This window comes from Musca autumnalis, unplaced genomic scaffold (assembly GCF_047663935.1).
Source record: "Musca autumnalis isolate F117 unplaced genomic scaffold, ASM4766393v1 scaffold_3, whole genome shotgun sequence".
Taxonomy (NCBI): Eukaryota; Metazoa; Arthropoda; class Insecta; order Diptera; family Muscidae; genus Musca; species Musca autumnalis.
In genome coordinates this window covers 199,399,547-199,420,973 of record NW_027411866.1, presented here as the reverse complement: position 1 = coordinate 199,420,973, position 21,427 = coordinate 199,399,547, and the positions used below count along the sequence as shown (strand labels likewise).

Below are 21,427 nucleotides of genomic sequence, written 5' to 3'. Positions count from 1 at the left end.
GACCATTTTACAGTATTTTGCACCCTAATATGCAGCAAATGCTACATCGTGGCCGCCAAATAGAATTTGACAAACTATACATCAAATAAGAGTGATTGATTCGATGTGTTGGAAAATCGGATGCGCATCATGTCATTTTCATAATTACGCGGTTCATATGCGTCTCAAATGTTATAATATTCAATATAACATTATTTTAACGTTATGCTACAATTGGAATTCCTTGTGATTTAATATAAAGTTCTAATAATATTATCCAATAGGAAAACTATAAGCGAAAAGTTTGTTACAACGGAATATCATCATTATTGCGTGAAATTTTGACGAAAATGCCGAAGAACTCAAACATTTTTTCTCCAACTTTTCCTATAAAACCATAAAAAAGTAAAATTAGAATAATTGCTCTGTTCCAGAACCTGCAAGAAGCTACTATTTTTTACTACGATAACATTTTTTCCTTTATGTTATCGGAAAAAATAGTAAAAATTAGTAGATTCTTGAAGTTCTGGAACAGACCAAATATGATTTTAATTTTTTCGTAATATTTTCTTCGTAATTTTGCAAATAAAATGAATACTATAGCTCCAACCTTCACAGCTTAGGTCTCATTTTATTCCTCAAAATGTCTGGATGCTGTTATAATTTTTTTATATATTTTTCGTAAGTATGAGCGCCATTGTTTCAAAAATATGTTTGTAAATACGTTAAATTATTTAACAAATTTGATTTTTCGCGAATCCATTGAGACTTTGCGATTATTTTTTGCATCATCGCAAAGGTTACGAATTCAGTTAACGATAATAGGATATAACAGCTAACTATATTAAGCCGCGATTTTTTTAGAATTTTTTCTAAGTATCATAATTAAAACGGTCATATCTTTTGCGCGCAACGATCAAAGTTAGTAACGAAAACAGATTTGGAATGCTGATTTTTTTCTTAATCTATATACCAAAAATCATAGATGTAGTATCAAAATTTTTTTTAAATTTTTTTAAAATGGAAAAGACAATTTTAGACATTTTTCGTGATATACACTTTGATACGATGAAAATGTGCCTCATCGAAATAATGGTTTTAGACCCCAAGTATGTTTGGACGAAATGTGTTTCAGACAATTTGGAGTCGATCTAGCCATGTCCGTCCGTCTGTCTGTCTGTCCTGCTGGCTGGAGCGCACGATAACTCTCGAACGGATGAACCGATTTGGTTCAAATTTTGGCTCTCGTAATATTTTGCCCAAACTTAGTTTAAGTTCGAAGATGAGCTACATCGGTCCACTCCTTCCGGTACCTCCCCCACAGAAGTTCAAAAATGTACGGAAAGTTTGTGCGCACGATAACTCTTGAAGAAAGTGACCGATTTGGTCCATACTTTGTACAGCGTAAACTTTCTACCAGAGTAATATAAGGTTCCAATATGGTCTCAATAGGTCCACTCCTTCGGGTTACTCCCACACAAAATTTCGGAAAAGTTCAGTTTATGGCCATCTCTCGAATCGCTTTGATTTTTGTTTTAGCAACTTGTATTCACTGCCCTCCATACGACGGTACAAGTTTCATCAGGGGCAAGTCCATACTTCCTGGGATAATAGCATGAAAGTTGCAAAAAACCCCTATGACACCGTGTGAGTGGTTGGAGCGCAAGATAACTCTCGAACGGATCTGCCGATTTGGTCCAAAATATGGCCTTAGTAATATTTTGTCCAAATATAGTTTAAGTTTGAAGATAAGCCATATCGGTCCACTCCTTCAGGTACCTCCCCCACAAAAGTTCAAAAATGTTCGGGAAAATTTTTCGTACGGTAACTCTTGAAGCGAGATCTACCAGATATAGATCAGGTTCAAATATGGACTATATTTGTCCACTCCATCCGGTACCTCCCACACAAAATTTCGGATAAGTTCACTTTAAGATCGAATCACTTTAATTTTTGTTGAAGCAAATTGCATTCGTTGCTTCAATTACGATGGTAAAAGTTTTTTTGGGGGCAAGTCCATACTTCTTGAGCAAACAGCCCGAAGAGTGTGAAAACCGCCTATGGCACCATATGTTGTGGCTGGAGATCCACTTCCATAACGGTCAATGTCGATCCATTCCTTTTAGTATCTCCTCCGCAAAACTTTTGATATTCAATCCTAATCAACATTTTTGTCGGTTCAAACGCCCAAAATTTTTAAAACCCCCTAAATACATACGTATTTAGGGAAAATATTGTTTCAATATACACAGGCTGAGGGTATATCTCTGTCGGCAAACCCGACTGATATTTTTTACTTGTTTGTAAAAAATCTAATTTTGATTTTCGCTGTTCACATTTTTTTTAAAAAATTGATATTTTTAAAATTCTCTGGTTTTAAAGTAAGATTATTAGGTACTTAATAAGCCCACAATAATATATTATGATCGGTTCATTCGTTTTCGCGCTATAGCCAACACCGCAAAACGATTGGTTAAAAAAGGGGGTATCCTCTCAGTGATGTGGTCGCTGAAAAAGAGAAATGACACATTCGTTTGCGATCCTCTTTATATATGAGAAGTACTCACTTTTTACTACTCATACAGCAAAAATATCGATATACACTTTTATACTATTTTTTCACACTCCACTCAATTTCAAATTTGCTTCAGAAAATTAATAAACTTAGTAATACATGTTTGGGTAAATGTAAACACCATATCATATGATTAATATTTACATGCAAACAAAAGTGTAGCCAAGTTTATTAAATCCCAAGAGAACTTAGGAACCATTTTTGTAGCGACCGTTAATTTTAAATATTAACGCATAATATAATTTATTAATTTTAGAAAAAAAAACACCAAAATACGTATTAATTAAAATTGTCGGATTTAAACTCATATAGCAAAAACTACTTTACCTATCAGTACCAAAATTCAGATTTTTCTTAATTAATATGTTTTCTATCACCCCCATCAATAAATTTGTTCGGCGGAGTATTTAGTTTTTACTATTTTTGGCCACGGTCGTGACACTGTGCGTTGCTGGTCCGTCGTAATGAGTTTTTATGACAACTTTTTATGGACTTTATGCTTCATAATTCAAAAATTGGTATTTTCTACCTCACTTTTTCGGACCATTGTCAAACCGAGGAGAATTTTAAATTTACCAACAGATTTTGTCTGCAACCTTTCATTTCTCTTACAGACTGTCGGATTTTTTCGCCCATTGATGCGGGTTAGGATTTATTATCGTCCACGTCCCATGTCTTTATCCTAAAGCGATCTAATTATAAATGTTAAAAAAATGGTTAAGTTGAATTGTCCCGCTTATTGACTTTTATATGTTTTAGTTTTTCATGGCTGATGGACCGTTGAACCTCCCGAAATTTGTATACAAATATATAGCACTTTGGACCACATGATATTCCTGAATATTTTTTGAAAATTGCATGAAATGAAATGTTCAGTAGTTTTGGAAAAATAATGCATTGATAAGAGTGGGCATTGTCATCAGTTTCCAAGATATAACACATTTAAAAAGTGGGTGTGGTCAGGTATTTTGTCTTCAAATATGTACCTAGGGTAAACACAACCCCACTGCCTCCCAAAATGAAACCGATTTAATCATAAGTTTGGCTTATACATATAGCGTTTAAAATAAAGGCATGGGGAAGGTGCCACACCTCCTCCGAAATTCATAAAATATACATAACAAAGGCAAACATTGAGCTTTTGCTACAAATTTGATGGAAATCGGTTCAGTAGTATTGGATATAACATTTAAAACAAGTAAAGAAGTATCAGTCAACCGTAAACCGTAAAGTAAAAAAGTATCAGATATACCCTCAGCCTGGGACGTAAGGAAAAGAAGTAAAACACAATCATTCTGACGTCTATATAAACGATATACAAAGTTTGGACCAAATTGGTTTCTCTCTTCGAGGGTTATCTTACGTACTAGTCAGTATAGTTGGTGCCGGCAGGTTTTTTGGGGCTTTTGGGCTATTATCTCAAGAAATAACGACATGCCCATCAGAGGTCCGCAAAATGCATATAAAAGGCACACTCTATTGCCTTTTCCCAAAAGCGAATAGTGCAGTGCCTTGCATATAAAAAATATGAATGTGCAAAAAGCAGATTCACCCCAAAAAATGATTCACTGCTTTAGTGCATGCTTGCTTGCTTTTACATTTGTATTCACACGATTCGCAAATGCAGTATGCACAATACTGCATACCACCACACAGTATCGTATCATCTTCTGTTTGAATAAATGAATACATTTGCCAAATTTCGCTTTTTCTTTGAGTTTCTTTAATAATAGGATAAACTAAACTAGTAATTGTTTTTATTGTCTCAACATTAATTTTTTTATGTTTATTAACATGTAAATTTGACCAGAAATATCTACTGCTTTTTGTAATGCAACGTGCTTTTTCGAAGGCAGCGTGCAAAAAAAAGGCAACGAGCTCTTCTAGTGTGTTGTGTGTGTGCAATTGGCACACACTCATGAAAGTAAAGGCAAAGCAAGCAATAGCATTAAACAGAGATGGCAATAGCAAGCAATGAAAAAAGCACGAAATCGCGAATATGCATTAAAAGCGAGTGGCATTTTGCGGACCTCTGATGCCCATGAAAGAACATGTACGGCCGTAATGGGGAAAGAAATACTAGTTGTTACAACAACAACCAAAGGGATTCGAAGTCAAAATGTTGGACCGATTCGGCTGATCCGTTCAAGAGTTGTCGTTCGTCCCAGTCACTACACATGGTGCCATAAGAATTTTTTACAGCTTTCTGACTATTTTGTTAGGAAGTATGGATTTGCCTCTGTAAAAACTTGTACTGTCGTAATGGAGGCATCGAATACAAGTTGTTACCAAACGAAGCAAAACGATTCGGGAGCAGGCCTTAAACTGCACTTTTCCCAAATTGTGTGTGGGTGGTAGCAGATGGAGTGGACCTATATAGTCCATATTCGAACCTGATATATGTCCCGTAGAGATATTACGATATGAAAAGTATGGACCAAATCGGTTACTGCCTTCGAGAGTTATTGTGCGCACCATTTTAGCGAAAAGTTTTGGCCTTTTGTGGGAGAGGTACCTAAAGGAGTGGACCGATATGGTCCATCGTCGAACTTAAACTAAATTTGGACAAAATATTAGGAACGCCAAATTTTGCAGCAAGTCGTTAACACATGGTTCCATAAGGTTTTTGTTAAACCTTTGGGACTAACTTCTCGGGAAGTATGAACTTGCCCCTGATAAAACATGTACCGTCGTAAGGGGGCAGCGAATATAAGTTGTTACAACAAAAAACATAGCGATCCGAGAGCAGGTCCCAAAGCGAATTTTTCCGACTTTTTGTATGGGAGGTACCCGAAGGAGTAGACCTATACAGTCCATCTTGGAACCTCATCTATGTCTGCTCGAAATGTCACGATGTCCAAAGTATGGACCAAATCAGTTACTCCCTTCAATTTTCCGAACATTTTTTAATTTTGGTGGGAAGGTACCTGAAGGAGTGGACCTATATGGCTCATCTTCGAACTTAAACTATGGTTGGACAAAATATTACGAAAGCCAACTTTTGGACCCAATCGGATCATCCGTTCGAGAGTTATAGTGCGCACCACCCAGCCAGACAGACAGACAGACGGAAAGACGGACGGACATTGCTAAATCGATTCCAAATTGTCTAAAACGGATTTCGTTAAAATATACTTGGTGTCTAAAACCATTATTTCGATGAGAAACATTTCGCCCGTGTACCGCCCACACAAAATTTCGGATAAGTTCAGTTTAGGACCTGCTCTCGAATCGCTTTGATTTTTGTTCCAACAACTTGTATTCACTTCCCCCATACGACGGTACAAGTTTCATCAGGGGCAAGTCCATACTTCCTGAGAAAATTGCCGGAAAGGTGCAAAAAGCCCCTATGACACCTTGTGTAGTGGTTGGAGCGCAAGATAACTCTCGAACGGATCTGTCGATTCGGTCCAAAATTTGGCCTTCGTAATATTTTATCAAAACATAGTTTAAATTCGAAGATGGGCTATATTTGTCCACTCCTTCAGGTGCATCGCGCACAAAACTTAAAAATGTTCGGAAAAATTATGCGCACGATAACTCTTGAAGGGAGTGCATTCGCTACCTCCATTACGACGGTAAAAGTTTTTCAGGGGCAAGTCCATATTTCTTGGGAAAACAGCCTGAAAGGTGTAAAAACCCTTATGTCACCATATGTGGCGGTCGGAGAGCTGTTCAACCGATTTGGTCCAACATTTGGTCTTCGTCATGTTATATCCAAACTTAGTTTCATGGGCAATACCGGTCCACAACTTTCGCTACTTCCCCCCAATATTTAAAAAATTTCACTAAAATGCTAGGACGATATCACTTGAATGGGGCAACCAATTTGGTCCAAACTTTGGATCTCCTAATATTTTATCAACATTTAGTTCAACTTTTAAAATGGCCCATATCTGTCCTCCCTAAAGGTACCTGCTCTATAAAAGTTCTACATTTGTGTCTTAGTTAATTCCTAATCCACATTTTTGTCGGCAAGTTCAAATGTCCAAAAAGGGCCACAAAATTCTGAAGAGACCTTAAATACATTCGATCTGTCCGGAGGTGAAAGTTTCGCTTCACATTGGCTGAGGGTATATATCTGTCGGCAAAGCCGATTGGCATTTTTTTACTTGTTTTTCTGAATTTTAGCTTTTAAAACGCCTAGCAACAAGTATGTATAAGCTCGTAAAAAGTACTTTTGGTCTTTTCAAACTGTAGACAAAGAATTATTGTCCTGTTTTCCTCGTTAATACGTTTTAGGCGTATGAGTATTGACACAACGTATACGCCGCATGGTCATTTTCATTTTAAGGGGATAATTATCGGTTGAATTGTGCGAACCAGTCATTCAGACAAACCAACGGACAGACGGGTCATATCTACTAATTTTCTCGTTAGCTTGCATCTTTTAGTGGGCCTTAGATTATAACAAGGTCACACATCTACATATATCATTTATAGTTGTTTTCAATACTGTCATATTCCTTTTTTATGTTGTGTATACAAAAAAGTTTAATTAATTTTATACTTCTTTGGAGGTTTATGTCCGTCTACAGTGTTTATGAATACACGTTTACATTCCATCAAAATCCCTTAAATGATTCAATTTCGTTTAAGTTTTTATTACTCACCTCTTGGAAAATCTTTGGGACTAACCAATTCCTTGAAAAAGTCCTGGGCAATGTGAGCCTGTTCATCGTCGTTTTTCAACCAATCACGGAACCAAAAACGCAATGTCCTCGACTCCTGTGAATGTTTGCCCGTATTGGCACTGACCAAGAAAACACGAAATTCCAACGACAACTGGGCCGGGGTTATTTGTGATTTTTGTCCAGCCACAGTATCCTTATTGATAATAATACCCGTATGATCTCCGCCCGCAACATGGGTACGTTCATTGACTTCATCCACTAGCTTCCGTTCGATAAGTATCACAGTACTGTTGGCAGTTTTACCCTTGGGTGTCATTACGACCTGTTCTCGATCGGTACGCGGTGGCGTGTGACAAGGACTACGTCCGTTTAGCTTCTGAATGCTTGAATTCGAACCATGTAAATGATTGGCGGCGGCGCTGCCATTACTGCAGGCACTACCATTCACCAATGTGCCATTTCTCTCATGTGCAAGGAGTTGTTGTGTCGTTTGTTTGATGGGTTTGGGAGGAGGTGGTGGCGGTGCCATTTGTGGATGGGCTAAATGATGGTGATTCCCTGTTGACATTGTTGACGTTCAAACAAAACTTTCTTTGGGTCGTATAGCTGTTAGAAGTTTTGTTTTGATTGCCTAGTAGACAATTTTTATTGGCTTGGATTTGGAATTTTCTTTTCCTGCAACCTTGAATGGTTAGGTTAGAGTTTGCGTCGTTCTACAAAAGTTTGAAATAGTTTTGGTTTGCGAGTTCTTTAACCTGAAAAGAGACAGAGAAAAAAATATGCAAATTAAAATATGACTTCAATTGATTGTTGTAACTGTTTTACTATCGAATGCCTATAAGCCATCGTTATGGTTATAAAAAACATTTGTATTGTTTATTTGAAGTTCCTAAAGTTATATTGCCTGGTTTGTGCAGACATTTGTTGTGAGTTTTCTTTATTCCGCATTTGAGGTCATCGATTATTTTCAGACACAATTTAGTTTTTGATTGGAAGTGAAGTTTGTAGGTAAGTTTCGCTTTCAAACCAAATTTGCACGATATGTAATTTGATAGTTCAGTGGCGCTCTTCTACACTGGAAGGAATGTAAAAATGCAAAATATATACAAGGCTGATTACAAGGTAGAGTTTCCGGATACTCAACCGATATATTGAACACCATCTATACTTCAAATGAAATATTATTGAATGATTTCTTTGAGAAAACAAATAGCCGAGCATACTTTTGGGCGGAATATTTAAATAATTCTGACTGTCAGACAGAAGTTTTAAAAAATATAATGAATGAGTGAAATATATACACACCAGATTACAAGGTAGACTTTCCGGATACTCAACCTATGGAGGGTACGAAAACGAAAACAAATAAAATTTATATTGTACAAATAAAATTTATATTGTATCTATTAAAAGCCATGTATACGTCAAATTAAATATTAATATTGAATGAATTGTCTCAAAAAATCAAATTGGTGAGCATACTTTTGGGCGGAATATTTAAATAATAAGGAGATAACTGATTATTTGCGGTTTGTTATAAAGCAAACTATAAAAATATAAAAAGTTTAGAAACCAAATAAAAAACTCAAGCCGTCTTGCCAACAACTAAATACCTTCAGTACAAAAAACAATAAGCGTAGTGGGGGACCTAAACGTCCGTTGAACAAATCTCTAATCATGGGTGTAGCCAGGAATAGCTAGGGAGGGGCAGCTGCCCCCCTCTAGATCCTACAAAACAGTTCATTTGTATGTAAAAAATTATAAATATTACGAAAAAACAAGCATTTGCCAAAACCCCCCACCCCCCGAACGACCAAGAAGAATTTCTGGCTAATTTTTAAAATGAATAGTATTATGCTACGACAGAAGTTGTAGAAGTTTTCAGGGTAATATTTTATGTGTTTGAAGGCTTAAATATGCCACTGACAAATCCCATCGCCACAGTATGTAACAAGTAACGGTGCTCATAGGAAGAATAGCACTTGGCCGGGTCGTCATCTGGGGAAGTATGGGGAATAAAATTATAGCGCTATAACAAAGACAGGTTCCGGAAGAAGTATAGTCCAATACAGTCCATCTTCAAATTTAACGTAATTTTGGAAAAACAATTACGATATGCATTGATTGGACCAAATTTAGAACTCACTTAAAAGTCATAGTTGGTGGTCGTATGGTTTTTGCAGTTTAGGGAAAATATATCAGTCAGTATGGACTTACCTCCAATACCAATTATATTCTCGTAATATGATAAATAACTGCTATAAAAAAATGCAAAACGATCCTAGAAATGTCTCTAAACTGCACATTTGCGAATTTTTTTTAAATTTTGTGTAGGAGGTATCCTATGGTTTGGACTAATGTCCCTTCGATAGTTATCTTGTTTATCAGGCGCTTTGTTTAGTCACAGTGGACGTTTTAGAGCTGTCCAAGAAAAATATTATATCTCTGTAAACATGTCCACAAGAAATACTTTCGGGAAAAAATGCAGATGATCCTCCAACAGCCCTTAAACTGCACGTAAGCCAAATGTAAAACTTTTGTGGTGTAGGTACGCGAATATGTTTTCCAATTAAATATAGCTGTGTTCCTTTACTTACCTGAGGTTACCATTTTAACCATTTGTTACCATTTTTAACCAGCAAAGCGTTCCTTAACCCCGAAAAGTGGCAAAACTGGAAGCAATTTTTAAGAGAGTGAGAGTGGAGAGAGAGCGAAAATGGCTTTCTCTTCTACCACGGGCTACCAGCAAAATTTCTGCAGGTAAAAAATGGCAGAACTGATTTTTCGACTTTTGTTTAACGATTAACGATTAACGACGAAACTGGACGAAAAACAGAAGAAAAAGTCGAACGCAGACAAAACTAAATTAAAAACTGTGAAATAAAAGACGAAAATTGATTTTTTTATGTTTCTTTTTGACATTGCTGCCAGATCTACCATTTTCCGTTCCTTTACTTTTCTGGTAAAAATGTTCATGAGAGAGCAATTTTGAGCAATTTTGACACTTTTCTCTTTTACCACCCTTACCATTAAAAAAGTAAAGGAACAAAGCTATGATTTCACTATCTGCAAAGTTTGGCGAAATCGGATCCTCAGTTCTTAAATTTTCTTGCTCGGCTATCATTTGAGTTGGTGCCAGAAGGGTTATTAAGAGCTTTTTGTACATTATCTGAGGAGGTATGGACTTGCCCCCGAAAAAATGGACAGTGGGCCTTTATGTCAGGAATCACGAATTTGGCCACGAACAAAAATTATATAGTTGTAATTAGAATCACTATTACTACCTTCTATGAAAATTTCAGAATAAACCTCGAAGAGATTTTGGGACAAGAATGGAACTAATCACGAAAAGCACTATATCGCTGCAATCAGGAGAAATTTCAACAACAGCTTTTAAACTGCATTTGAACGTAGTACAGTTTTCACTTTTGTGGGAGATGTATCGGAAGGAATTGTCTATATAGTCCATCTTCGAACATGATTTATGTTTAAGAGAAATATTACGATGTGCAACGGTTAGACCTCCACCACAAAAGTTCGAAAACGTTCGGAAAATTTGTGCGCACGATAACACTTGAAGGGAGTAACCGATTTAGTCCATACTTTGTACATCGTGAAATTTCTACAAGAATTTGATAAGGTTCAGATATGGACTGAATCGGTCCACTCCTTCGGGTACCTCCCACACAAAATTTCGGAAAAGTTCAGTTTAGGACGAGCTCTCGAATCGCTTTGATATTTGTTGTAACAACTTGTATTCACTGCCCCCCATACGACGGTACAAGTTTCATCAGGGGCAAAATCATACTTCCTGACAAATAGCCTGAAAGTTGCAAACAAAAAACCCCTATGGCACAGTGGGTAGTTGTTAGAGCGCAAGATAACTCTCGAAAGGGTCTGACGATTCGGTCCAACATTTGGCCTTAGTAATATTTTGTCCAAACTTAGTTTAAGTTCGAAGATAAGTCATATCGGTCCACTCCTGCAGCTACCTCCCTCACAAAAGTGCAAAAATGTTCGGAAAAATTGTGCGCACGATAACTCTTGAAGGGAGTGCCCGATTTGGTCTATACTCTACACATCCTAATATACCTACCAGATATAGATCAGGTTCGAATATGGACTGTATTTGTCTTCTCTTTCGGGTACCTATCACACAAAATTACGGATAAGTTCACATTTAGACCTGCTTAAGAATCACTTTGTTTTTGGTGACGCAACGTGCATTCACTGACCCCCTTTACCATTGTAGAAGTTTCTTCAGGGGCAAGTAAATACTTCCTGAGAAATTGAACTGGTCAACCGATTTGGTCCGAAAATTAGACTTCGTCATATTTTGTCCAAACTTAGTTTCAGTTCGAAGATGGGCAATACCGGTCCACAACAAGTTCATGCTTCCTGGCATACTAGTCCAAATGTTATACAATGAAATTAGTAGTGGGCGCGATATCTATCGAAAAGATATGAGTCCCAAAATAAGATCCATTTTCATAATGGACTATGTCGGTCTGTTCCGTCAAGTACCTCCCCCGCAACACTATTGAACTTTAACCCTAATACACATTTTTGTCTGTAAGTTCAAATGCTCAAAAAGGGCTACAAAATTCTGAAAAGACACTAAATACATTCGATCTGTCCGCAGATTAATGTTTCAATTTACATAAGCTGCGGGTATATCACTGTCGGCAAAGCCGACTCATACTTTTTTTAGATATTTTGGACTACAGCAAAAGCAAATTGAAGCAAATTTCAAAACAACCTCCGAACTGCACTTTTTCGAAGTTGGGAGGTACATTTTTAAACTTTTGTAGAGGAGACACCCAAAAAATTGCAAAAATCTTCTAACACGATCTAAGTTTCGACAAAATAATACATTGTGCAAAGTTTGAACCAAATCGGTTGCTCCCTTAGAGAGTTTTGAATATAAATAACTTATAGAAGGTGTTATGCCTATTTTTAGACCTTTAGAAGGCCTTCTATTTATAAACGGTCCAACGCTATTTATAAAAGGTCCAAAGAAGACCTTTAGAGAGACGTTTAAAAGACCTTCTGTCTATTGAACATCATTAGAATGTCTTCTACCTTTAAAAAATAAACTATTAAAAGATCTTCTGTATATAGAAGACCTTTAGAAGGTATTTAAGGGATTTTCTGTTTGTAAAATGCTTTCAGAAGGTCTGCTGCCTATATAAAGTCATCAGAATGGTTTCTGTCTATGGAAGACCTTTAGAAGGTGCTCTGCTTATACAAAACCTTTAGAAGGTCTCCTGTCAGTAGAACAACTCTAGAATGTGTTCTGTCTATAGAAAACCTTTAGAAGGTCCTCTGCCCACAGGAGATCCTCAGTAGCCCCGAATGGATAACTTAAAGACAATTTATATTCAATGATATGGGGTCTAATTTTTATCGCCGTTTGCAGAAGACCTTTCGAATGCTTTCTATTTTTAGAGTACTTTAAAAATATCTTTTGTTAATAAAAGTCCTTTCGAAGGACTTCCGTCTTTAGAATACCTTTAGTATGTCTCCTGTCTAAAGAATACCTTTAGAATGTTTTTTGCCTATAGAAGGTATTCTGCCCATAGTTAGCCTAAAAGCTGAGGGTATAAAAGCAACTTAATAAAAAATCTTCCTTTTATTTTTCCACTCTCTTTCAGAATTACTGAGTACTTTGAATATACGGGAGGGAGGTAAGAACATAAAAGGTTTAATATATATATTCCAGATGCCGATTTCCCGCCGATGATTTCGACGTTGAGGAAAATGTGTTTTATTTCACAACTATGGAGAAGCGTTCAACGATGTTTCTATATAATTTTTTTCTTTTTTAAAAGTGTGACTTTTTATAAATTATTTCATTCAGTTTTTCTTTTATTAAAGTTTGTTATGTATTTCTTTGGAATTTTTTATGTACCTACAGTGGCGGCCATATAATTAAGAACGACATCGTATTAAAAAGTATTTGACATGCTACGTTCAAAATATTTGAATATTTATATGGAACAAAATTTGTAAATAAAGTACACGGCAAGCACTTTCAAATAAAGCCAAAACACGTTTTAATTCTCTCTCGTTTATACGAAAGAAACCACGATTTATTAAAATAGTCATAAATCTACCTGGCCACATAATTAAGAACGATATAAGTAAAGGTTACTTTAAGGTAATTTTCATACACAATATGTGAATATATCGTTATGTATTTTAGAAATCGGTTACTTTGATTCATTTTTAGTATCAAATGTCCTTCAATGGTACATATTATTGCGTCTAAGTTTGATAATTAGGGCACGCCTAACGTTTTCCAAAATTTGCCCATAATTTGAAAAATTTATTTTATTTTTGGGATCTAAAGCCACAGTTTTGGCTTCCTCTCATTCCCTCAATGACGCTCTATTTGATACCCTGTGATTGTCGTTCCATAATCGGCGCTTACTTACCCTTAAATTGGTTTTTACCCCACTTCTTTGAGTCCTTTACGAGGGAATTGTCTGGAAAATAATTTCAAATGAGCCATTTCCACCTTATAAATCGCTAGGGTTGTTGTGTGCAGGTAGTAGACAGGAAATGAAACAATAATATAAGGTCTATACAAAAATTGGAAGAATTCCACACCGAATATAACATTTATTAACATAATGTTTTGAATGCTCGAATTCCACAATAATTTTGTGTATGTATATCAGACATTAGTTTATACAAAAATTGTATTTCATCCATAAAAATGATTGATTTGACTGGTTTTGATATTAATATGAGATTCATTGATTAAAAAGTCGTACATAACTATGCCTACCACGCCCACAAAGACATTGTGCAATGAAATCTTTCAGAATATTAAACCTTTCATTTTTGTTCGGTGTATCGTTAGGCCAATTTTTTGTACAAAACGAAATTATTTTTTTATTTCCTGTCTACTATCTGCAGACAACAATCCTGCCGATTTATAAGGTGGAAATGGCTCATACGAAACTATTTCCCGGACAATTTCCTCGTAAAGGATTCAAAGAAGTGGGATAAAAGCCAATTTAAAGGTAAGTAAGCGCCGACTATGGAACGACAGTCACAGGGTATCATATAGAGCGTCATTGAGGGAATGAGAGGAAGCCAAAACTGTGGCTTTAGATCCCAAAAATAAAATAAATTCGTCAAATTATGGGCAAATTTTGGAAAACGTTAGGTATGACCTAATTATCAAACTTAGACGCCATAATATGTACCATTGAAGGACATTTGATACTAAAAATGAATCAAAGTAACCGATTTCTAAAATACATAACGATATATTCACATATTGTGTATGAAAATTATCTTAAAGTAACCTTTACTTATATCGTTCTTAATTATGTGGCCAGGTCGATTTATGACTATTTTAAAAAATCGTGATTTCTTTCGTATAAACGAGAGAGAATTAAAACATGTTTTGGCTTTATTTGAAAGTGCTTACCGTGTACTTTATTTACAAATTTTGTTCCATATAAATATTCAAATATTTGGAACGTAGCAAGTCAAATACTTTTTAATACGATGTCGTTCTTAATTATATGGCCGCCACTGTATGTATGTGTCTGTAGTTGCTTTTGTGTTGGGTTTTTATATGCCTTTCAATAAACCACCACTACCGTGCAAGCAAAAACGATCGCGGAAGTGGTTTAGGCGTGTCGCCCAGGGCGATGAAAACAGTCGCGGCGATAGTCGCGGAAGTCACCCTGAAGTGAAGAAATGAACCACGCCGGCGTTACGTCTTGGAAATCACTCCAGGGACACTTCTTGGAGATCATTTCCGGGATAGTTCTTGGCTTGGGAAGCGAACCCGGACGTTCAGAGTGCAAAGCGTGTATGCTTACCACTGCACCACCGTCTCATATAAGCATCAGATAGAAAAATGTTCCATATTTGTTCAAATGTGTTGAATTATTAAATAAATGTAAACAAACGCCTTGGAAATCACTCAGAAGTCACTCCGAAGTGTCGGCATACGCGATAAAAAAGTAATCATAATAATGCTATAGAAATTGTTTGTATAATTCACCAACGATCTTCCTTGGCGTGCCTCCGGAGTGACGTCTTAGGCGAGGGAGTGAGAAACTCACTTTCAAATGCCGGCAGGGTATTTATAAATGTGTGAATATGTTAGAGATAGTCAGGGATCGCTTACTGAGAGCAAGTGAGCTTACATTTCAACGTGTTTTACATTGAAATTTACGCTCCCTTGCTCTCAGTAAGCGCCCACTGGTGCATGTGTTTCTGTTTTTCATTGTGGGTTTTGGGGTTGTATTTGTTTGTACCCAAACATATAATTTGTTTGCACCCAAACATATATTTGTTTGCAGGACTCAAACATATTTTATGTTTGGGACTGATTGCAAACAAAATATGTTTGGGATATATGTTAGAGAGGCCTTTTTTCCTCCATGTAGTTTAGTTTATATTTATCTACTAATTTTATGATAATTATTATATACCAAAAATTAATTATATATGCCAAAATGAATGTCTCGAAAAGCTGATTCGATCTGGCTATTTGTATCCGTCCGCCCGTCTGTCCATCTAAATCTTGTAATCACGCTACACTGAATTTTGGGTGTTGATGGGGGTCTCAAAGTCAACGGTTTATTCTCAGGCAATTATTTCGAATTTTATTTCCTTGACGGACTTAACGGCTTCTGTTGGACATATTCCAAGGGGAGACCTGATAATGAGAGTAGATTGTCTGAATACTAAATATTTTGGTGATGATGATCAAATATCGCAGTTATTGCAATAAGCGGTAAAATATAAAAATTTTAATATTTTGAATATTTTATGTTAATGAAAAATATCTCAGCTTTTATTTGTCGTATTAAAAACTTAAAAACAGCTTATCTAGAAGACCAGTAGGGCTTGAAAATGCCATGATTTAGATGGTTATTATTTTGGTACAGGTTTAAGTCATCTGCTATAATATCTGGTATACATCTCCCTAAAAATTGTTGAGCCATAATCTATATGCGTCCCGACTCTAGCCTTTGTATACTTTTTCCAATGTTTTTGTAGTTACACTTCTACAAATGTATGTATATCGGAAACAAACTATTTTCCCATCAAAGTTACAGACACATCTGCTACACCACACATATTACAGACTTTGTCGGTCTTATTCTCATTTGTTGATAATGATTTATTTTTTTTTTTTTTCTTTCACAGCTCTATTGCATTTGTAATTTATTTCAGTTTTGTAAAATCTAATGGAATTGATGTCTGTCTGGCCCTGAAAGCTTTTACCCGCCGGAGGTAATTTAATATTTTTAACCTAATAAAATCATTTTCACTTGTTGGTGTTGGTGGCGCTGATGTTATTTGAACAGCCAGACCAATGATGGTGTCCATGGTGATGATGATGATGACACTTCGAATTGCAAACACTAAAATGCTAGGAGCAAACAGTGCATTTGAACTTTCGTTGAATAACACTCAAGAAAAAATGACACTTCTCTGATATCAATGAGTGTACGCCGATTTATATTAGATATTTGACCTTCTTATTTATCACAGAGTCGAATGACGTGACTAAAAATGTCACTCGAGAGTTTTACAGAATATGTCATGAATCGAACCAGGGCACAAGGTGGGTGTGCTTACCATTGCAGCACTTTAGCACCTACAAATTTAATAAAAATTATATATAGTAATTGTCGATTTAACAGGAATTTTACCAAGCCCTAATAGTAGCCATTGCATGCCTCCAAGAAGAGAGAAGTCTGCCTTCACCTTTCGGGGATGTTGTGGCAACATATGTATGTATCTACATGCCTCCAACTATAAATTTTCTATGAGTGTCATCGCATCCACTTCACTAGGTAAAGATATGTTTCTTTTTTCAGGAAAGGGTTTCTCCTGAAGTGTATAAATCAAACAAGTGTCAAGTGAAACAAATTAAACAGCACGTAATGGACCATTGCAAACAATCATTACCACCCTCCACCGGAAATCACCATAGACGATTACTTTGTAATGGATTCTGAATAGAAGTGGATTGAAGGGTTGAAAGTAGTTTATTGGGGGCCTTCTAACGGCAAAAAATGACTAAGAAGGTCTCCTGGTGAAAGGTAGAAAACCTACAAAAGTTTGTATTATTGAAAGGACAACAGAAGACCACTTATAGCCCAGCCAAGAAATCATTACCAAATAATGGGGTTTAAACCTTCTAACTAACCCAATATTTTAACCAGTAGAAAAAGACCAAAGTCGGGCGGGGCCGACTATGTAATACCCTACACCAGTCGAAATATGTAAAAATGGAATAATTAGTATACATCCCAATACTAACACATAATACCCCTTATCACATAGTGGTGTAGGGTATAAAATGTATATAAAAACTGCAGAGTGCCTAAAATCTAGGGGTACTTTAATATGGAAGCTATACCAAAATTCGGGGCTATATCAAAACGTGGACATATGTATGTCCATAATTCTTGGTGGAGAAGTTTTTTAATAACCCAAAACAAACATTAAAGTAAATTTTATGAACTCATTAAACTCCAAATGGCAAATTGGAGCCATATTTTGGGAAAATCGTTAAAATACCTAAAATCGGGAGGTACCATTATATGGGGGCTACAAAAAAACATGGACCTATCTTAACAATTTTAAGTGGCGAAATTTCGTGGCCAGTGGGAACCACATATGTAAAATTTCAGCTAGCTCAAGCAAAAAATGTGGCTAAGATCCCTAAAATACCTTAAATCGGGAGGTATCGTTATATGGGGACTATACCGAACCGTGGACCTATCTTGACAATTTTTAGTGGAGCAAATGTAAAATTTCAGCTGGTTTGGGCAACAAATGCGGCTAAGATCCTTAAAATACCTTAAATCGGGAGGTACCGTTATATGGGGGCTATACCAAAACTTTGACCGATATAGCCCATCTTCGAACTTGATCTTCCGACGGCTAAAAAAATGGTATTCCCCAATTTTCAGCGAAATCGGTCAACAAATGCGACCTGTATGTTGCGAACGGACGGACGGACGGACATGCATAAATCGACTCAGAAAGTGATTCTATGTATATCCCTAGAAGGAACTATGGGTCTATCTCGCTTCCTTTTGTATGTTACATACAAATACACTAACACATAATACCCCTTACCACATAGTGGTGTAGGGTATAACAAGGGTATTGTTATATCCGTCATTACAACAAAATCTGCAATGTTATCCCATTTTCCGAAATGCATTTTCTTGAATAGGATCGTTATTTTTGAACTTTAGATTTATGTAACAGATTCCATCAATGTGGGTTACGTCTTCGGGCATTTATGGTGACGATATATTCTGTTTTCATAACAGTTGAGGTGGAATTTGTTTACAATTTCAAAACACTTCATTTATAATTATTTTATTTTGCTCTCTGCTGGATTTGATCATGCGAACTTCGGATTTGTAGGGGAACACACTACCGTAAGAACATTAAGGGTTGTTTAAACGCTTACTTGTGCACCACCAATTGTTTTTTTATATTTTTGACAAAAAAATCCAGCGTGCCGACGGCGAGCGTTGAACCCACAACCACGCTCTGTGCCACCATACTCATTACTAAGTAAGTATTTTTACATTGATGCATTATTTGGTAATGGGTTACATAATGACTAACGGATCCCAAATTTTTCTGGGAGAGAGAACAAATTAAAAGAGGTCTTTTAAAGTGAGACAAAAGATCTTTTAAAGGTATCCTATAGACAGAAGATCAGCTACAGACAAAAGATCACCTAAAGGTCTGCTATAGAGATTAGACCATTTAAATGTCGTCTATTGAGGAAAGACCTTCTAATACCTTCCATAGTCAGAAGATCGTCTCAAAGTCTTCTATAGAGAGAAGACCTTCTAAAAGTTACATTCTAAAAGTCAGCTGTAGAAAGGTCTTCTATAAATAGAAGACCTTCTTAAGGACTTCAATCAACAGAACATCTTCTTTTGTCTTTCAATCTGCAGAGGACCTTCTAAAGCTCTTCAACCGACAGAAGACTTTCTAAAGGTCTTCTATCGGCTGAAGACATTTCAAGGATCTCCAACAGACAGAAGACCCTCTAAAGATCTTCAGGCGGCAGTAGACCTTCTAAAGAAGGCCTCCAAGCTGCAGAAGACCTTCTAAGGCCCTTCAATAGGCAGAAAATCTTCTAAAGGTCTTCCAAGGCCAAAAGACCTATTGAAGGTTTTCTATCGGTAGAACACCTTAAGGTCTTAAATCGAAGAAGACCTTCTAAAGGTCTTCAGTCGGCAGAAGATCTTCTAAATGTCTTCAGTCGCAGAAGACCTTCTAAAGGACTTTAGTCAGCCCAAGTCATTCTTAAGGCCTTCTATTTGCAGAAGACCTCTTAAAGGTTTTAAATCGGCAGACGCCCTTTTAATGGAATTCTATCGGCAGATGACTTCTAAAGGTCTTATATCTGCAGAAGATTTTCTAAAGTCCTTAAACCGACATAAGACCTTCTAATGATATTCAGTCGACAGTAGACCTTCTAAAGGTCTTCTATCAGCAGAACATCTTCTAAATTTCTTCAATCGGCAGAAGTCTTTTTTAAGGAATTCTATCAGAAGACCTTCTAAAGGTCTTATATCAGCAGAAGACATTCTAAAAGTGTTCAATCGACGGAAGACCTTCTATCGACAGAAGAACTTCTAAAGGTCTTCAATCGGCAGAAGACCTTCTAAAGGCCTTTAGTCAGCAAAAGTTCTTCTAGAGGTCTGCCATCAGCAGAAGACCTTCTAATGGTCTTCTATCAGTAGGAAATCTTCGAAAGGGTTCAATCGTCAAAAGACTTGCTAAATGTCTTCAATTGACAGAATACCTTCTAAAGGGTTCAATGGACAGAAGTCCTTATAAAGGTATTCTATCGGCACATGACCTTATAATGGTCTTCAATCGGAGGAACATCTTCTAAAAGTCTTTCAAGTACAAACGACCTTTTGAAGGTTTTCTATCGGCAGAACACCTTAACATCTTAAATAGGTAGAAGACCTTCTAAGTGACTTCAGTCGGCAGAAGTCTTTCTAAAGGACTTCTATCGGCCGAAGACATTATCAAGGCGTTCTATCTGTAGAAGACCTTCTAAAGGTCTTCAACCAAGAGAAGACCTTCTAAATATCTTCAGTCGGTAGTAAGCCTTTTAAAGGTGTTCTATCAGCAGAACATATTCTAAAGGTCTTCAAATGGCAGAAGTCCAGTTAATAGAATTCCATCGGCAGAAGACCTTCTAAAGGTCTTAAACCGATAGAGTATTTTTAAAGATATTCAGTCGGCAGAATACCTTTTAAAGATCTTCAATCAGCAGAACATCTTCTAAAGGTCTTTAATTGGAAGAAGTTCTTTTAAAAGAATTCTATCGGCAGTAGACTTTCTAAATGTGTTCAGTTGACGGAAGACCTTCTAATGGTCTTCAATCGGCAGAAGACCTTTTAAAGGCCTTCAGTCAGCAGAAGCTCTTCTAAGGGCCTGCTATCAGCAGAAGACCTTCTTAAGGTCTTCTATCAGCAGAACATATTCGAAAGGTCTTCAATTGACATAAGACCTTCGAAAGGTCTTCAATCGACAGAAGACCTTCTAAAGATCTTCTATCGGCAGAAGACGTTTAAAAAGCCTTCAATTGACAGAAGACCTTCCAAAGGTCTTCAATCCGTAGAAGGCCATCTAAAGGTATTTAATCGACAGAAGACCTTCTAATGGTCTCCAATCGACAGAACATCTTCTAAAGGCCTTTCAAGGCCAGAAAACCTTTTGAAGATTTTCTATCGGCAGAACACCTTAAGGTCTTAAATCGGCAGAAGGCTTTCTACAGGTATTATGTATATCTACAGAAGACCTTCTAAATGTCTCCAATCTACAGATACCTTCTAAAAATCTTTAGTGCGTAGAAGTCCTTGTAAAGATCTTCTACACGCAGAGAAGAGATATTGTAGGAGCAATCGTATTCTAAGAAGAAAATAGTGTTTTGTAAAAATCTGAAAATATGTATTGTTGTTTCAACCATATATTTTGTGTCAGTCATCATAATGACACAAAATATATTGCTATACCAACAATACATATTTTCAGATTTTTACAATACAATATTTTGTTCTTAGAATATAATTGCTCCTACAATATCTCTTCTATGCGTGTAACGAAAGAAAAAGCTTCTAAATTCCTTCTGTATACAGAAGACTTCCCAAAGGTCTTCCATAGACAGAATATCTTCCATAGGTATTACATAGACAGAAGA

General features: G+C 36.5%; 1 protein-coding gene across 4 annotated transcripts in view; it reads right to left on the bottom strand.

The window, feature by feature from the left end:
• LOC141398687 (uncharacterized) overlaps nt 1-21,427 on the bottom strand; it is a 155,347-nt gene that overhangs the window by 36,864 nt on the left and 97,056 nt on the right. For all 4 annotated transcript variants that reach the window (XM_073976242.1, XM_073976244.1, XM_073976241.1 and 1 more), the window contains exon 2: nt 7,168-7,943. In XM_073976242.1, the coding sequence (XP_073832343.1) occupies nt 7,168-7,756 (589 nt within the window). In that variant the 5' untranslated portion in view covers nt 7,757-7,943. The remainder of the gene's footprint in view (nt 1-7,167; nt 7,944-21,427) is intronic.